General features: G+C 37.1%; 1 protein-coding gene across 1 annotated transcript in view; it reads left to right on the top strand.

Moving 5' to 3' along the window:
* Positions 1 to 20,240, top strand: part of LOC121388283 (ankyrin repeat domain-containing protein 11-like) — a 61,711-nt gene that overhangs the window by 6,672 nt on the left and 34,799 nt on the right. The window contains exons 3-6 of the mRNA XM_041519564.1: positions 806 to 970; positions 14,319 to 14,510; positions 15,202 to 15,344; positions 16,797 to 17,019. Of these exons, the coding sequence (XP_041375498.1) occupies positions 806 to 970; positions 14,319 to 14,510; positions 15,202 to 15,344; positions 16,797 to 17,019 (723 nt within the window). The remainder of the gene's footprint in view (positions 1 to 805; positions 971 to 14,318; positions 14,511 to 15,201; positions 15,345 to 16,796; positions 17,020 to 20,240) is intronic.

The following is a 20,240-nucleotide window of genomic DNA, read 5'->3' as shown; positions in this document are numbered from 1 at the left end:
GGGTATAAATCCGACGAGAGCCATATGTATGGAATTTAAGTTATTTAGATAAAATTAGTGGGTGAGACTTAACTCACACATGTATTTAAAGCTGAGTATACCAAAAATACTGCTCCATATCAGTATCAGTATTAGTATTGTGTCAGTACCACCGATGTCAAGGTAAATCACCCCAAAAATACTGATACCGAACCTGAAATTTCAATACCTCCCAGCTGTAATCAGCAGTGCTGCACAAAAACTGTATCAGGTTGACCTGCATAGCATGTTTATTATTATCAGTTATTGACTTATTTATTTAATACGGTTAAGGATCCACGGGGCCTGTAGCACAAATAACAGTGGGACCTCCTTCCCTGGATACATATTTTGTAACCCCCTCGGGGAGAGGGGAAAAAAATGACCTGAGGAAAATAAATGTACACCTCACTGTGGTGTCCCCTAAAGCACGGGGCCCATAGCACATGTTACATGTGCTAGTAGGATAATCCGGCTCTGTACATTTTAATGTTCATAAGCAAATTGTGATTGTGGTACCAAGTAATTGGTCCCTGTTTTAGGGTGGCATTTTCTGTAATTTCAAATATATATATATATATATATATATATATATATATGGAAGTCTACTGTGATCTACGGTAAGTGTACTGTAATTTCAAATGAATGTACTGTGATTTCAGATAAGTGTACTGTGATTTCAGATAAGTGTACTGTGATCTGGGATAAGTATACTGTAATTTCAAATAAATGCTGTTGATTTCAGATAAGTGTACTGTGATTTCAAATAAGTGTATTGTGATTTCAGATAAGAGAATTACACCAAAACGAAAACGAGGCTTGACCTTGGATAGTTCTCCTGAACCCCCAGCCCCTCGAACCCCTGGAAGCATCTCACGGATGACTATGCCTCTGTCGGAGCGTCAACAGATGGCTCTGTTGATGAGGATGACCGATGACAACTCTCAAGGAGGTTGGTTAAATATTATTGTTAAAGAGTAAATTCGATTAGGCGTATCATAAAATATTGTTTGTTTTCGGTTACCCGACCGACCCTAATTTGAACCTGCCGATCCTAAAACTTTTTTTGTATATCCAAAAATGTGTTTTTAATATAACAACGATTTCCACGAAAACATTCCAAAACTATCACAAGCACTAATTTGGTGTCATTTAGGGGATAACCCTACTGTGTTTTCCGATTTGCGGACGTATATCGGTGGTTTTACTGTCGCAAATTTAGTTTTATTGGCGACCCGTTAGCCACGAAATGTTTTCTTCTAACAGTTGATTGATGGAGTTCCTTCCCTTCAAATTGAAGTTCGGTAACTTTTGGGCGAAGAGTCGGAAAATTATTTTCACGAATGTATGCGATATTTTCCAATTTACTCTACATCTAGCGTAGTGAGGTGTTCCAATTAACCTTCTGACTACTGCAGGCGAGATATCTCGCCCAACGTCACGTCAGTCGATATACTGTACACTGTATACAGTGCATTCCCCAATTCATATTTCCCGCCGTTTTGCACACGACACTCACCGGAAACGGAAATATAATTAAAGAAAAATGATTTTTTTTCAAAATGGTGGTTTTTGTTTTGATTTTTTCAATTGAAAATACCTTGAAATTTTTAGTTCAAAAAGTGGTTTTCGGCAAGTATTTTAGCTTGACAACAATGGCGGCACGTCGCGGTAATTTTCAAGGATCGATAGCTGATTGTAACAGCTAATTTAATAATAAATTTGATCGTTTTACCAACAACGAAAATTACCAAATATTGCAATATGAATCGTAGTTCGGGTTTTAAAAAAAATTCTGGTCAGAAAACCACTGTTATTGGGAATAATGGACATAAATACTGGACAGCTGGCCACAAATGCCCTAAGTAAACGCAACTTTTTCGATTTTTTGCCTAATTTTAACCACCATTAGCCGATCTAAAACAATAAAAATTACAAAAAAAGACACGAAAATAATACTTACCGATTCATATATGAACTTTATTTCATGTATTTATGAAAAATTTGAGTGAATATATGTGAGTAAAAATTATAAACTTGTACCCACTCAACGTGGTTTTTGTTAAAAATTAATCCAGTAGTCTAAAGGTTAATAATAATAATAATAATAATAATAACTGTATTTAATGATTTATTCCAGCGACAAACTGGCCTTGTAGAAATTTAGTGACCTTCTGATAAACTAGGGGAGGGAATGTTTACCGATACTGATGGAGTTTACTGCCAAATCAAATGATTAAATATGTCAGTAAGATCTCGATGCGTTTCGTTACTTTTTGTAAGTGGTCACTGGGAACTTCGCGGGTTTCCTCTAAAAACAGTGTCAGAATGACCATGAGTTTGACGTCCAATAGCCGATGATATTAAAGATAAAAATCAATGTGCTCTAGTGGCGTCGTTAAATAAAACAAACTTCAAACCAAGTGCGTACTTTAATACTGGATGCATACAGAATAAAACTAACATTGCAAATTATAAAATTGGTAAGTCTACCATTTCTTAGATACACTAGGAAAGATAATATTCATAACATTTTTTTTTAAATGTTATTGTTGGACAGATAAATATAGAACCCTTCTTGTCAGTTTTCATTAAAAGAAATTGTTATAACTTATTTACTGGTTTCTATCCAATTGAGGTTCAACCAAGTCTGTCCTGGACCAGTACAGAAGTTCAGTGTTAGTATGAGAGTAAACCTGCCTATTATTAAACAGCAAAGGGTCTTTTGTATGTACCTCCCACAGATAGGTTAGCACCATGTTGCCCTCAAAATCAAATTGCCTTGCCTTTTATAAATTTATAAGTTGCCCATGTAAAAAGAAGCCTTTAAACACACCTATGTGGATAGTACTACATATTTCCTTTTTTTAAAATTAAGTTATGAAATAGATATAGAAAATAAAATAGCCATAAGGTTTTTGTCCTTTTGAAAATTGTATAATTGGAAAAAAGCCCTTATATTTAAAACTGCACATAAAATATGCCCCAAAACGTCACTTTACCATGCCTTACTTCATTTCTAGGGAAAACACTGTTGAATGATATTGTTGGTTTGCATAATGCATTTCTATACATGCAGATGTTATTTTGGATATCGGTAATCAACACCTTTATTTAATATCCATAAATAAAATTATTTTCCAAAATAAAATATTTATCCTACCTACCTACCCTATATTTTTCCAGCATGTAATAGGAAACAAGTAATTAATTTTTTTTCGGCCTTATTACTGTGTGCAAGCTGATACCACCCCTGCAATTAAGAAAATGTCTACAGCAAAAAACATGCTTTGGGATCGAATTTAGTTCACAGCAAAAAAGTACTGTGGAGAATTAAAATTGCTGAGGGTAATTGCAGGGGTTGAAAAAAGTAGAAAATTGTACGCTTGCCATTTTTGGGACTTCACACACACTTTTACTGTTGTGAACAATTTGGCTTACTTCACCAGTTTTCGTAATGAGTTCATATTGTGTAGGCTATGGTAACCAGTGTTAATTCAATTCCATTTTTTTATATAATTATATGAACAATATAAATTACTTGGCCTACATGAGATAATCTATTAGTATTAGATTTGAAAAGTAAACTATACTCTTCAAAAAAAGAAACGCAAAAGGGTACAAATGGGTTATAACTCCGATTTTATGTTTCCTACCGGTTCATGCTTTGTGAATATAAGGTCATTGCATGTCCCAAACACATTCCCACGGTTACATTCGATAAAACGCAGCTACTGTACAATAAAGTTGCAAAATGTGAATATTCGCAAAAACGCAGCCACGTGCAAACCATGTCACCACTGCACGTGCGTTGTCTGCACGTGCAACATGAACACCGACAGTATAAAAGTGCAGGGTGTTCGCTTGCCTGGCCTCTGTATCTGGCCGACAGTTGACAATCCAGGACATGCCACGTCTCAGTGAACCGCAGAGAAACAATGCCATCGGCCGACTAGACGCAGGCGATTCCAGAACGGCCGTTGCCAGGGCATTCCATGTGTCCCCAAGCACCATCTCCAGACTGTGGGACCGTTACCAGCAACATGGATCAACACGTGACCTCCCTAGATCCGGTCGACCACGGGTCACTACCCCCGGGCAGGACCGCTACATCCGGGTACGCCACCTTCGGGAACGATTGACTACTGCCACCTCCACAGCCGCAGCAATACCAGGTTTGCGCAGGATATCCGACCAGACCGTACGGAACCGCCTACGTGAGGTAGGAATTTGTGCCAGACGTCCAGTTCGAGGTGTCATCTTAACACCACAACACCGTTGACTCCTACTGCAGTGGTGCCAGATTCATCGACAATGGCCTCAACTGCGATGGAGACAGGTGTGGTTCAGTGACGAGTCCCGATTTCTGCTCCGACGTCATGATGGAAGATGTCGCGTGTATAGGCGTCGTGGTGAACGTTATGCGGCAATCTGCGTGCAGGAAGTGGACAGATTCGGCGGGGGTAGTGTCATGGTGTGGGCAGCCATCTCACACACTGGCAGAACTGACCTGGTCCACGTGCAGGGCAACCTGAATGCACAGGGCTACATTGACCAGATCCTCCGGCCACACATCGTTCCAGTTATGGCCAACGCCAACGCAGTGTTCCAACATGACAACGCCAGGCCTCACACAGCACGTCTCACAACGGCTTTCCTACAGAACAACAACATTAATGTCCTTCCTTGGCCATCGATATCACCGGATTTGAACCCAATTGAGCATCTATGGGACGAGTTGGACCGACGCCTCCGACAGCGACAACCACAGCCCCAGACCCTGCCCGAGCTGGCAGCAGCCTTGCAGGCCGAGTGGGCCACCATCCCCCGGGACGTCATCCATACTCTGGTTGCTTCAATGGGCAGGCGGTGCCAGGCAGTTGTCAACACACGCGGAGGCCACACCCGGTATTGACTCCAGATGACCTTGACCTTGGTGGTGTGTCCTATCACTTACTCACAATGGACTAGAGTGAATTGTGAACAATCCTGCAACATTTGGTAATTATCGGACTCACCATTCAATAATTGAATCAATTCTCCAAATGTTACGACAATGTGGTTTTGCGTTTCTTCTTTTGAAGAGTATATTTGTAATCAACTGTAAATTAAATAATGTGTAGGCAAAGGAGTTCTGTTTGAATCTTGATCGGTACATCTTCGAAGATGTTTATTAAGCCAGTATTTTCCCCATTAGCCTAGCAAAGAGAAATACTGGTCATATATTAAAAGCTTGAATGGAAGCTATGGTCATGTCACGTTTTAAATTTTTAGTGTATTATTGAACGGGTATTTCTATTACTATTAGCTACATAATGTATGATAAGTGCTGATTTGATCAAAAGTGGCAATCAGGGTACAAAGTTTTACATGCGCAGTTTGTTTAGTGTAATATGCGTTGTTTTTCACAGTTGTTAGATTATGTGCACTGTACGAACGTCATCACACTCGCGCACCTTAAAAAAGAAGATTCGAGTACAACATTTGCATACTTGTAAGGATATACTTTCAGTACACCCATCAGTATTATTAGCCACTTTATAAGTTTATTCACTAGTGATGTTATGATGGAAGGTGTTCAGTGACCCACAAAATGAGTTTCTGTGTGCATGGACTTTGGATGTAGATTTTTATATATGGTCAAGTGAATAGTTCTGACATTGTTTTCATCTGTGAATGTACGAGTTTCCTTGTACATTGACTATGGAGGTAGGTTTGTATATATGGTCAAGTGAATAGTTCTGACATTGTTTTCATCTGTGAATGTACGAGTTTCCATGTACCTTGACTATGGAGGTAGGTTTGTATATATGGTCAAGTGAATAGTTCTGACATTGTTTTCATCTGTGAATGTACGAGTTTCCTTGTACATTGACTATGGAGGTAGGTTTGTATATATGGTCAAGTGAATAGTTCTGACATTGTTTTCATCTGTGAATGTACGAGTTTCCTTGTACATTGACTATGGAGGTAGGTTTGTATATATGGTCAAGTGAATAGTTCTGACATTGTTTTCATCTGTGAATGTACGAGTTTCCTTGTACATTGACTATGGAGGTAGGTTTGTATATATGGTCAAGTGAATAGTTCTGACATTGTTTTCATCTGTGAATGTACGAGTTTCCTTGTACATTGACTATGGAGGTAGGTTTGTATATATGGTCAAGTGAATAGTTCTGACATTGTTTTCATCTGTGAATGTACGAGTTTCCTTGTACATTGACTATGGAGGTAGGTTTGTATATATGGTCAAGTGAATAGTTCTGACATTGTTTTCATCTGTGAATGTACGAGTTTCCTTGTACATTGACTATGGAGGTAGGTTTGTATATATGGTCAAGTGAATAGTTCTGACATTGTTTTCATCTGTGAATGTACGAGTTTCCTTGTACATTGACTATGGAGGTAGGTTTGTATATATGGTCAAGTGAATAGTTCTGACATTGTTTTCATCTGTGAATGTACGAGTTTCCTTGTACATTGACTATGGAGGTAGGTTTGTATATATGGTCAAGTGAATAGTTCTGACATTGTTTTCATCTGTGAATGTACGAGTTTCCTTGTACATTGACTATGGAGGTAGGTTTGTATATATGGTCAAGTGAATAGTTCTGACATTGTTTTCATCTGTGAATGTACGAGTTTCCTTGTACATTGACTATGGAGGTAGGTTTGTATATATGGTCAAGTGAATAGTTCTGACATTGTTTTCATCTGTGAATGTACGAGTTTCCTTGTACATTGACTATGGAGGTAGGTTTGTATATATGGTCAAGTGAATAGTTCTGACATTGTTTTCATCTGTGAATGTACCAGTTTCCTTGTACATTGACTATGGAGGTAGGTTTGTATATATGGTCAAGTGAATAGTTCTGACATTGTTTTCATCTGTGAATGTACCAGTTTCCTTGTACATTGACTATGGAGGTAGGTTTGTATATATGGTCAAGTGAATAGTTCTGACATTGTTTTCATCTGTGAATGTACCAGTTTCCTTGTACATTGACTATGGAGGTAGGTTTGTATACATGGTCAAGTGAATAGTTCTGACATTGTTTTCATCTGTGAATGTACGAGTTTCCATGTACCTTGACTATGGAGGTAGGTTTGTATACATGGTCAAGTGAATAGTTCTGACATTGTTTTCATCTGTGAATGTACGAGTTTCCTTGTACATTGACTATGGAGGTAGGTTTGTATACATGGTCAAGTGAATAGTTCTGACATTGTTTTCATCTGTGAATGTACGAGTTTCCTTGTACATTGACTATGGAGGTAGGTTTGTATACATGGTCAAGTGAATAGGTTCTGACATTGTTTTCATCTGTGAATGTACGAGTTTCCTTGTACATTGACTATGGAGGTAGGTTTGTATACATGGTCAAGTGAATAGTTCTGACATTGTTTTCATCTGTGAATGTACGAGTTTCCTTGTACATTGACTATGGAGGTAGGTTTGTATACATGGTCAAGTGAATAGTTCTGACATTGTTTTCATCTGTGAATGTACGAGTTTCCTTGTACATTGACTATGGAGGTAGGTTTGTATACATGGTCAAGTGAATAGTTCTGACATTGTTTTCATCTGTGAATGTACGAGTTTCCTTGTACATTGACTATGGAGGTAGGTTTGTATACATGGTCAAGTGAATAGTTCTGACATTGTTTTCATCTGTGAATGTACGAGTTTCCTTGTACATTGACTATGGAGGTAGGTTTGTATACTGGTCATGAATAGTTCTGACATTGGTAGGTTTGTATATATGGTCAAGTGAATAGTTCTGACATTGTTTTCATCTGTGAATGTACGAGTTTCCTTGTACATTGACTATGGAGGTAGGTTTGTATATATGGTCAAGTGAATAGTTCTGACATTGTTTTCATCTGTGAATGTACGAGTTTCCTTGTACATTGACTATGGAGGTAGGTTTGTATGTATGGTCAAGTGAATAGTTCTGACATTGTTTTCATCTGTGAATGTACGAGTTTCCTTGTACATTGACTATGGAGGTAGGTTTGTATATATGGTCAAGTGAATAGTTCTGACATTGTTTTCATCTGTGAATGTACGAGTTTCCATGTACCTTGACTATGGAGGTAGGTTTGTATGTATGGTCAAGTGAATAGTTCTGACATTGTTTTCATCTGTGAATGTACGAGTTTCCTTGTACATTGACTATGGAGGTAGGTTTTTATATATGGTCAAGTGAATAGTTCTGACATTGTTTTCATCTGTGAATGTACGAGTTTCCTTGTACATTGACTATGGAGGTAGGTTTGTATGTATGGTCAAGTGAATAGTTCTGAGATTGGTTTCCTCTGTCAGTGTACGAGTTTCCTTTTACATCAACCTTGTAGGTAGATTTGTATATATGGTCATGTGAATAGTTTTGAAATTGCTTTTCTCTGTCAATGTACAAGTTTCCGTGTACATGCACTTTGGAGGTAGATTTCGAGATTGTTTTCCCATCTGTGAATGAACTCTAGAGGTAGAGTTATATGTGATCAAAGTTGTTTTCCTCTGCGTTGGTCATTATTCAGGCTTTGATTGGGAGATGAGAATGTCAAACCATTATAACTTAAAGAAATTCTTTGGGTTGCAGTAATGTTTTAGAAGACAAAAACCAAGTGTTATACATTGCAGAGTTTATGGAAATCACTGAAGACTGAGATTTGTTTTAACAGTCGGCATACCCCAAATGTTTAAATAAAATTAATTAGTGTCAGATACGCTCTATTGATTTTTGAAAGATTTCTGTTGAATCATTTAACTGGTTATGTTTATTAAAGGGACAGACCCAAGTTTCAACCCGTGAAAATTAACACTAAGTTTAGTTAATCTACAAACCTGTAACGCATTTGGATAAAGTTATAACTGAGTGAAACATGAGTCTGTGACTTTGAAATGGTGAAATACCCTATAAAAATAAACTCAAATCCATAACTGTTACTTCTCAGATGCATGTGTGTTTTTAAAAATATGAAAAATGCTTTTTGTGATATTAAAACACCAGGATGACCAAAAACACTTCGAATATATGGAAATGGATAATCTAAACAATAAAATCTAAGTAAAGTATGATTTCAGTTATCAAAAATGCCTCTAATAGTAAAATATATGCCTTAGTGTTTAAAAACTTGGGTGTGTTCCTTTAAGCAGCTTGTTTAATTTGTCATATGTGTGTACCACTTTTCAGTGATATGTCATTTCTGATGTCTTGTACTATATTCACATACAGTAAAACTCTATAAACCGGAATTCTGAACACCCCTTAAACCAGACGTTTTACTTGGTCCTCTGGATGTCCAGTTTAAAGAGGTTTCACTGTATCTTTTTTAGGTCACGTTATCGAGGAGGTGTTGAAAAATATGTTATGAATTCCAGATTTTTGTTAGAGAATAAAAATAACCATGACAACCAAAAGTAACTCTTGTGATATACAATTCTCCTCGTCAAACTGATGGTGTGAATAACAAAAATTAGTGCCAGTCCAGGGCACAATATTTCACGAGAACCATTGTTCTGTTCGCGTGTCGCTTATGCAACTTTAAATTCACGAAAACTGCCAGTCAGTTACGTGGTGAACAATTATTATTCTAAAGTTAAAATAATATATATATGAGTAATGAAAGTAAAAATCACTTTATGTTTTAAATACTTTTGAACCACCACTGTAGCACAGAACCATAGTTCAAGTGTTTTAGGATTAGGTAGGCCTAACTATTCAGTTACGAGAACTATATTCACGTGAAATGAGATTTTGAAATAATGTTCCCTGCAGTTTTTTTTACACTACGTACACCTAGTTTGTTCCGTCTGTATACTTCAGAAATATCACCAGCTGTTGTCATAACACTATCTGACTTTCTGTATCGAAGTTTGTTTAAACTTATCTGGTTCTTTAATGGTAATGGTATTGCCTGAATATATTAGAACACCAAGGCAGGACACATTACTTCATTTGGACACTTCTGATCGCAACTTTGTTAAGCAAAATTTAAGTTCACACTAACTGCTGATCGATTATGTGGTGAACCCTTACGTTTTAAATTAACAGTTGCAAACTATTTTAAGAAATTTTGGATATTTGAAATGTACGCTATAACATTTGCATGGCTTGAAAGCAAAAAGTAGTCTATTTTTAGACTTAACAGATAAAATAGAAATTCATCAGCATAAACCATAATAAAAAATTGCAGGTTATTTTTCAAGATAAAGATGTTGACGGTTATCTCATCTTCTGTTGCATTATGATTCTGTTTTAATTTCATAATGCTCTAAAATGCATCTCAGAGGTCCTACATATTGTACACACTATCCCAAATACTCCACTCAACCTGTGGTGTGTTTTTTTCCAGCAAGCCATTTTTTTCTTAGCAGGACATATTTCTTTTGACCTGGTATTTTTTAAAATTTAACCGTGCAGGCCTTATTTTAGTTATTATTTTGAGCCCTGCATTTGCAAAATCAGTTTTCTCAAAATGCATTTGGAATGTTAGTGTAGTACAGAACAGTAGTAAGTATGTTAAAAGTAGGTTAACGTATTCACTAATTACTGTAGATCCTGAAATTAACGCGTCCCAAAATTAATGTGAGTGACTGTGGGCAGACTAAAATGTGACATGAAATGAATGCAAGTGGCATCCATATGGAATATTACTTTCTTAATAACATACACGTCTGTGTACTTTCGGTTAAATCCAAGTGACAGGTGTCTTCAATGAGATCAACTCACTAACATGTCTGTGTACACATCAATTAACCTGCTTAGTCCCTATGTTTTTCGTGAGATCAACACAAAGCATATTTTGCAGCAGTCATTTACCTAACCTGTATAGTTACCTAAATCTGGCTAAACATTAGCATATATGTGCCATTACAACTGTATCTTCATAAGATATGCCGAGAAACTTTGCAGCGGACTTGAACCCATTCATGCGCGATGAATCATGTCAGCTTTTGCTGGACTGTTGGACAATTAGTCTGTCTTGCCTACGATAAATTGTGCTCCGATTGCTTTATGAATGTATTAGAATTTTAATCTGTGTTTGTTTTAATAGCATGTGACATAGCTTGCTAGACTATTGCTGAACAAAACAGAAATAAATGCGTCATATCATTAATGCAAATAACATGAACTCACATTTTTCGCATTAATATTATGATCACATTAATTTCAGGATCTACAGTAAGCAAATATAATTCACATAAACATTTGGTTGCCTAGGTAAAAAGATCCCATTAACCAACTTCCCGTTTGTGACAGTAAGATTTTGAAATTTTGTCTTCTGCAGAAGTACCGTAAGTGGTTTTGATGGTACAAATTTTAAAAAGTATTCTTAGCTCTGATTTCGGTCAATTTTAGTGCTTTTCAGCTTCCGTGTAATAGTATTGATTTGAAATGAAGCTCTCACTGTGAAAATATTACTAACTTTTATATCTCGGTCTAGTGTGTCCGACTTTATATTACTGTTTAAAGCCATCATATTGTATTCCATGTGAGTTTCATTTGTTTTTTATGTGGAAATTATTAACCCCACTATCATGTGGATCTATTGGGCTTTCTTCTCAGTTATGTAGCTCAGTAGGTGAGAGCTTACCTGGGTTTCATTGGGTCATAAGATCAATCTTCTTGTCCCCACTCCCCCAAACCCACAGACACACACTCCACCCCACACCCACACCCAGCTTCTTTTAATTCTTGTCTTGCTGGTATATTAAAAGACTTGTTATATTACGTCAAACACAAAAATTGCTTATTTTATCAATATTTCATGAAAAACACAACATAATACATAAAGTAGGTAAGGAAAATATACGGGAAATAACAACACACCACCAAAGTTATTGTTTTGTCAGATTTTTTTAGTAATTATCTTTAAAAAAAAAACCACATTACGATAACTGCAAAGAAATATTATTTTATGGAGTGGCAACAGCGGATTTCCTCTCATTATCTGTGTGACCATATGTCTCATGCCATATAACTGGAGATTAAGTAATGGAGAATACAGGGTTAACTGTCAGTTCCTCTCATTATCTGTGTGACCATATGTCTGATGCCATATAACTGTAGATTAAGTAATGGAGAATACACGGTTAACTGTCAGTTCCTCTCATTATCTGTGTGACCATATGTCTGATGCCATATAACTGTAGATTAAGTAATGGAGAATACACGGTTAACTGTCAGTTCCTCTCATTATCTGTGTGACCATATGTCTCATGCCATATAACTGTAGATTAAGTAATGGAGAATACAGGGTTAATTGTCAGTTCCTCTCATTATCTGTGTGACCATATGTCTGATGCCATATAACTAGATTAAGTAATGGAGAATACACGGTTAACTGTCAGTTCCTCTCATTATCTGTGTGACCTTATGTCTGATGCCATATAACTGGAGATTAAGTAATGGAGAATACACGGTTAACTGTCAGTTCCTCTCATTATCTGTGTGACCATATGTCTGATGCCATATAACTGGAGATTAAGTAATGGAGAATACACGGTTAACTGTCAGTTCCTCTCATTATCTGTGTGACCATATGTCTGATGCCATATAACTGGAGATTAAGTAATGGAGAATACACGGTTAACTGTCAGTTCCTCTCATTATCTGTGTGACCATATGTCTGATGCCATATAACTGGAGATTAAGTAATGGAGAATACACGGTTAACTGTCAGTTCCTCTCATTATCTGTGTGACCATATGTCTGATGCCATATAACTGGAGATTAAGTAATGGAGAATACACGGTTAACTGTCAGTTCCTCTCATTATCTGTGTGACCATATGTCTGATGCCATATAACTGGAGATTAAGTAATGGAGAATACACGGTTAACTGTCAGTTCCTCTCATTATCTGTGTGACCATATGTCTGATGCCATATAACTGGAGATTAAGTAATGGAGAATACACGGTTAACTGTCAGTTCCTCTCATTATCTGTGTGACCATATGTCTGATGCCATATAACTGGAGATTAAGTAATGGAGAATACACGGTTAACTGTCAGTTCCTCTCATTATCTGTGTGACCTTATGTCTGATGCCATATAACTGGAGATTAAGTAATGGAGAATACACGGTTAACTGTCAGTTCCTCTCATTATCTGTGTGACCATATGTCTGATGCCATATAACTAGATTAAGTAATGGAGAATACACGGTTAACTGTCAGTTCCTCTCATTATCTGTGTGACCATATGTCTGATGCCATATAACTAGATTAAGTAATGGAGAATACACGGTTAACTGTCAGTTCCTCTCATTATCTGTGTGACCATATGTCTCATGCCATATAACTGTAGATTAAGTAATGGAGAATACACGTTTAACTGTCAGTTCTTGAAAAATAACCCATGAGCCCTGTAGAGGCGAGTGGGTTGTTCTTCAAGAATCGACATTTAACCATGTATTCTCCAGCTTAATCCATTATTCATTTTAAAAAATTACGTGACTGCTAAATTAACTTCTATTTGATCTTTTTTAATGAAAATATTGGTTAAAATGGCAAAGAACATTTACAAAACTAATAACCCAAAATGAAACTAACCCGAACGATTCGGTCAAGAAAACCTCAGCAGTGGATAGCTGGCATTAAACTTGCTAAACGTGTAATCTGCGATTTCCTATTCAGGTTCTGCCAATCTTCGTTGTGTTCCGCCAAAATAAATTACTAACACTAGTGTCAGGTTTATAAGGCTTAAATTACATGTTCATTTGATGATGCAGATGCTTGGCCTTGTGAGCTAATGCGTTGTACTTATTTACAATGTACAAGTTCTGTTGGTAGTGGGTTCAAATCCCTGTGCCGAACTCATAAAAAGTTCAAATTGCATTGTTTCACAGGTGTTGATTCTTGAAAAATAATCTACACCTTGAACAATAGTGTGACATCACAGATATGGATTAAAATGTGTTGTTAAATAAAACATTTCAGTGGTCAAAATAGTGCTGTCCCGACCAGAGGCCTAGTTCACTAAACTCTGGCAATTTTGCGATCTCACATTGCAATGGTAAAAGACTTACAAAGAGGATGTTTTGTTGTCTAGCAGAGCCTAAGAGACCTTTGTGAATTAGACCCCTGGAGATGTTTTTGCCTGTTGGACCGGCAATCATTTTACCTTTATATTCACACTTTACTTGGCCTGGCAGGTCTTGATTCGGGTGGCAAAATGTGTAGCTTTCTGGATGGAATATCTGGCAGGAATTTTAATCAGTTTCGACCCCTGCATCTACTCCTCTTCTTATTTATAAATATTTACTGTTCAATTGGGTTTGGTTTTTTTCAGATGCATCACCAAAGGCTCTTTCTTCGCCCCCACCCATGTCATCAGCAAAGAAAACCCCGGGAGACAAGAAGGTAAACAAGAGAAATGACCGAGGAGAAACGTCCCTTCACATGGCTGCCAAGCGTGGCGACATCAAACAAACAAAGAAACTCATTAAGGCTGGGGCCAATGTGAATGTCAAAGATTACGCTGGTAAGTATTTCGTCATCGGGTGTTACAATGATATAGAGTTCTGGGTGGGTGGCTGGATGGATGGATGGGTGGGTGGATGTGTCGGTTTGGGGATATATGTGTGGGTGGGTGGGGATGGATGGGTGGGTGTATTGGTGAGTGGGCTTGGATGGATGGATGGGTGGGTGGGCGGGTGGGTGGTTGTTTTATTGGATAGATGGATATATAACGACACCCCATACACATTGGTTATTGAGTATCCTGATAACTTTTTAAAATACATAAAATGGTCTTCAGACTTTACTGAGAATAGCTATAAAAAAAAATTCTGTTGGCATTTGTTTTTGTTTTAGCCTTTTATTTTTATTTTAGATTAATTTTTATTTTAAAAATTAGAAGATTGATTTTGTTTTATATTATTTTTTTGTTCTGTCATAAAGATAATGACCAATTTCTATTATTATTAGACAGTTAGAAATGTATTTTGGTTAAGACACTCGAGACCACGTTAAATTTGTATCCGGTGGTCAGTTGATAATAAATACAAATATAAGTGGTCAGTACCAATTGACAAAATAATTTTTACATTCAATTTTGATACTAATGTGAACATTCAAAGATGATGTATGTTTTTATTATCAGACATGTCATCACAACATTAACCGTGTATCCAGTAGTCATTAGTAACAAAATTTATTATTTTGCTTTTTAGGCTGGACTCCACTACATGAAGCCTGTAACCGGGGAATGCTATCGGTTGCCAAGCAGCTGATGAAGGCTGGAGCCAACGTCAATGTTCAGGGATTCGAGAATGATACACCATTACATGATGCATCCGTCAATGGTCATCAAAAGGTATCAAAATTATACTTTTATCGGATTGTCTTTATATGGTGGGAGAGGGGTGTCTTTTGAGGAAGTGGGATTTAGCTCGATAGGGTTGCATTTCCCAGGCCTTCTAGAATACGGTGGCCCGATGCCCAAGACCAGTGTTTTTGGGATTCAACCCAGTAAAAGTTACTTTGTGCAATCCCGATGGCAAGTGGTACAAAAAGAATAAATCTACAACGCTACGTCCTACGATCATACAAAAACAAAAGAAACATCTACAAGTCACTTCTTTCGATTTGCTATCACATGCAATATTTTACTAACAAATAGTTGGCCACCAGTAATCTCCGACTCATCCATGACATCAATATACCTACTGATATAACTTTATTAAAGTTATAAAGTGTAAACATTGGAAAAACAAAAGTTCATTGTTTTGCCGCCATTTTGTTTTTTACACTGGAATCCAAAGATTTGTTACTCTAATACTAATAATATGCAAAACGGTAACCAGTTTTTTATTAGTTTTAAAGGTTGCATGTCACTATTTACAAATACTTTAAATGTGTAAATTATTAATTTAATTGATAAAATATGACATAAATTGCAAAAAGGCTTTTTAAAAAGCTTAGGAACACAGTATCATGAAATAGATAAATTTAACAAAGTATCCAAATTACTAATATGGTGTGTGTTGGGGGGGGGGGGGGGGGGCGCAGGTAAGCCTTAAACTGCAATACATGTACACTTTATGCTAAAATTGGTTCTTAATTGTTTATTTTCTCTTTGTTTTTTGGAGGGTGGGTGGGGGGTGAGTTCCCATTCATAAGTAAATAAATAATGCTGTTAATTGTTGTAATATCTCGGTAACATGGATTATTTTTTATAACTTAGGTGGTTTTAGTGCATGGAAATAATTATTTTAAAATTTTAATAGGTACGGTAACTTTATTCTAAACTGATGAAAATTATTTGCATATTTTTCTAAACAAACCATAAAGTATGCCTAATGAGCCTATCTGTTGTATAAATTTGACAAATTGATTAAACATGATCTCAGTATGAAAAATGGACATTAAAAAGTTAATTATTTTAATTTACTGGGTTTTTTGTTTTATCAACAGTTAAAATTGGACAAGTGAATTTTTCACCATGGCCAGTGAATTTTCAAATCCACTGGCCCTATGGCAAGTGAATTTTAAAAATATTCTAGAACCCCTGCATTTCCCTGAGGTACAGAATACCACAAAATGCATAAAATATAAAATAAAAAATTAAGAAAATGACAGAAGATTTAAAGGTCCATAGTAAACTAAATGCTGGGGGAAATTAAAAAAAAAACAAGTAAAAAAGTGGCGATATCTATGGCATAGCCAATTGCCATGGTTGACAACAGACTTTACTTTAAGAAAAAATAAATAAATAAAATAAATCAATTTTAAAAGCATTTTTTTTTTTTTTTTTTTTTTTTTTCAGCTTGTTGAATTGTTATTGAAACATGGTGCTAATCCGCTGCAGTTGAATCTAAAGGGCAAGACGCCAGTGGACGTAGCTGCTTCACCAGATCTGGAGATTGTTCTGAGGAAAGAAATCATTTCTTCCAGCAGTGACAGCTCCAGCATGGATGACGCACGTTCGCCAACATCACCTGAAAGTATGTCATCCGTGAAGGACGAAGATTCCCGCACTGGAGATGAAGGTATGTAAACTGGATTGTTGTGCTTGTTGCTGCTGTGGAAACGAACTATTTATTTTGTTATTTTCCCAGCAGAAAGTTCGGGAGTAATACACGGTATGATTGCATAGCAAATTTTTATTTATTTCTGTTTTAGTCCTAAATTTTGTATTTATTTTAAAATTTTATATTCTTTAATACAAGATACAAATATCACAGAAAAATCTCAACTGGCCAGAAGGTGTTAACTATTTTTCTCAGGTAGCATGTGCAGCAAACACCTGGAATGTCATACATAAATGTTCCAATTGATATAATATAAAATTTCAGGGCTTCTAGAATTTTTATAAAATCCACTAGCCATGGGATCAATGATTTAAACAAATTTACTAGCCATGATTAAAAATTCACTAGCCCTGCTTTACTTTAAGTTAATACAATTTTACTAAATAATAGTAATAATCAGAAATGTCACCTAAAGGGGGAGATAGAGCTTGAAAACAGTAGGCAGAATATTCATATACTACCGACAAAAAATAAGGGAACGACTGATGTGAATGTAATAATCGTTGACATGCACTGTTACAATACAGTGGCGTTGCATCTGAACGCTACATCTGATCAAAATGAAATTTCACATCATGCATGAACAGCATGTGATGCACGTGCACACAGAAGATCACGTGTATGTGCTTATCGTGGAACTAACAATCACCGATGCAAGTGAGGTAATCACATGCGTGAAAATGGTCCAAAGACAATACCTTAATGAAGTGACGAAATGGCGAATTGTCGGTACGATAGAGGTAGGTACGTCAATATGCCAAGTTGCCCGAATGTTTGGTAAATCAAGAAGTGTAATTTCTAGATTGTGGGATAAGTACCGTCAAACTGGCGGGGTTGCAACGAGACCTGGGCTTGGCAGGCCTAAAAAGACGACACCTCGACAAAATCGTACCATAACATTAATTGCTCTACGCAATACATTCAAATCAGCTGCTGCTATCAACAGTGAATTCCGTACAATAACAGGAAGGCGAATTTCAACATCGACCGCCAAGAACAGACTCTACAAAGCCCGCCTGAAAGCGAGGCATCTTCTGAAGGGTGTGACCCTAACAGCTCACCATAGGCGGCAACGATTACGGTGGGCTAGGCAACACCAGGGACGGACTGTGCGACAATGGCGTTACACCATGTTTACAGACAAATCGAGGTTCTGCCTCAGATTCACAGATGGCAGAAAACGTTGTTGGCGACATAGCGGCGAGAGATATGCCCGGGCTACAATTCTAGACCATGATCGTTATGGGGGTGGTAGTGTCATGGTGTGGGGAGGGATCACACATGACAGGCGAACAGATTTGATTATTGTTAATGGAAATTTGACTGGCCAGAGATATCTGGACCAAATTTTGCATCCTGTCGTTGTTCCAGTGGCGAGAAATATTGGCAGAAATTTTGAATTTCAAGGCGACAATGCCAGACCACATCGCGCTCGGATAGTCACCGATTACCTACAACAACAAGGCATACCGACAATCGACTGGCCCGCTAAGTCCCCCGATATGTCCCCTATAGAGCACCTGTGGGACGTTCTCGGGCGGAGAGTGTACTCCAGGGACCCAGCACCCGCCAACGTGGCCCAGCTTGCGGTAGCCCTTCAGAATGAATGGCGGGCAATACCCAGGGCAACCATACGTACATTAATCAACAGTATGCTATCAAGGTGTCGAGCATGCATCGCCCAAAATGGTGGACACACCAGATATTGATATACACGCCCCAAATTGGTTTTCCAGACGTTAATACAAAATCAACTTAACTGCAACATTTGACTTATTATTTTTACTAGCCGTCGGGCATGGCAATAGTAGTTATTTTCTAGCCCAGCACTGAAAATCCTAGCCATGGGAGTGGGGCTACCATAATCTAGAAGCCTTGTACAAAATTAGAACATTAGAAAATAAAGAGAGCAGCCATTGCTCATTGCCATAGTTACAGCTATAATTAAATACTGAGAAATTATTTTTTAATCATGGTGCTCTAAGTTTGGTGTAAATCGTGGACTAATGCAGTCATCAAAATTAAGAAGACAACGAAAATTTAATACTGCCTTTTTTATCAACAAATTTAAATTTGCAGCAAAAAGTGCATTTTAGTTAAAACATGAAAATTGAAGTCCATAAAATAAAGGATTTCAAAGTATCACGTTAACAGAAGGATTGTTAACAGCACTATTTAAAAATGTGTAAAATGTTTTTATTGTACTTTGCCAGTTACAGCTAACATGAGATATCTTTTTAGCAGAAGAATTATGTGACTTATGGCCTTTTGTTTTCATACATCATCTTTCCAAATGTGGACTTGTTTTGACAATAGGAATAATACACTTGAATCCCGTTGACTCGAACCCCGTTGGAGCTCGAGAAAGTGTTCGACTCATTTTGTAGTTCGACCGAACCATTCAGTCAACAACGTGTAAGTGTAACTCGGGACTTTGTTTTTGGTTCAAGCGTTGCAGTGTATTTGACCCTTCCAAGTTCGACCCAATGAGATTCTACTGTGTATTATACCCACATGCCACATCCCAGATTGTCAGTATCGTAAAATGAACAAGAACCGACATTTATTTATTGCAGTTGCAGTCAAAAAAAGTATATCAATCATAAATTGCTTAATTTTTTTTAACATTTTGGGGGGGGGGGGGGGGGGGGAGTACATTATAATGCGGCGGGAGTAGCCCAATGGTAAAGCACTCTCTTGATGCGCGGTCGGTTTGAGATGGATCCTCGTCAGTGGGCCCATTTGGTTATTTCTCATTCCAGCCAGTGCACCACAACTGGTATATCAAAGGTTGTGGTATGTGCTATCCTGCCTGTGGGATGGTGCATATAAAAGATCCATTGCTACTAAATGTAACGGGTTTCCTCTCTAAGAATATGTCAAAATTACCAAATGTTTGACATCCAATAACCAATAATTAATAAAATCAATGTGCTCTAGTGGTGTTGTTAAACAAAACAAACTTTATTTCATCCATTGCCCAAGTATCAGGGTTTTAACAACAATCTTTCTAGACTCCGAGAATCAACACCATTCCCCAAAGGCTATACTTTCATTCCTAATTTTAGCATAAAAATATCCAATTTGAATGGGAATAATTCTCTCTTCTTTTTTATTATATAAAGACTTGGTCTAATATACTTTCCTGTCTGTGGGAAAGTGGATATAAAAGACCCCTT

The sequence above is a fragment of the Gigantopelta aegis genome, chromosome 14 (genome assembly GCF_016097555.1).
Source record: "Gigantopelta aegis isolate Gae_Host chromosome 14, Gae_host_genome, whole genome shotgun sequence".
Taxonomy (NCBI): domain Eukaryota; kingdom Metazoa; phylum Mollusca; class Gastropoda; order Neomphalida; family Peltospiridae; genus Gigantopelta; species Gigantopelta aegis.
The sequence above is the reverse complement of the archived record's forward strand: the minus strand, read 5'-3'. Positions and strand labels throughout refer to the sequence as shown.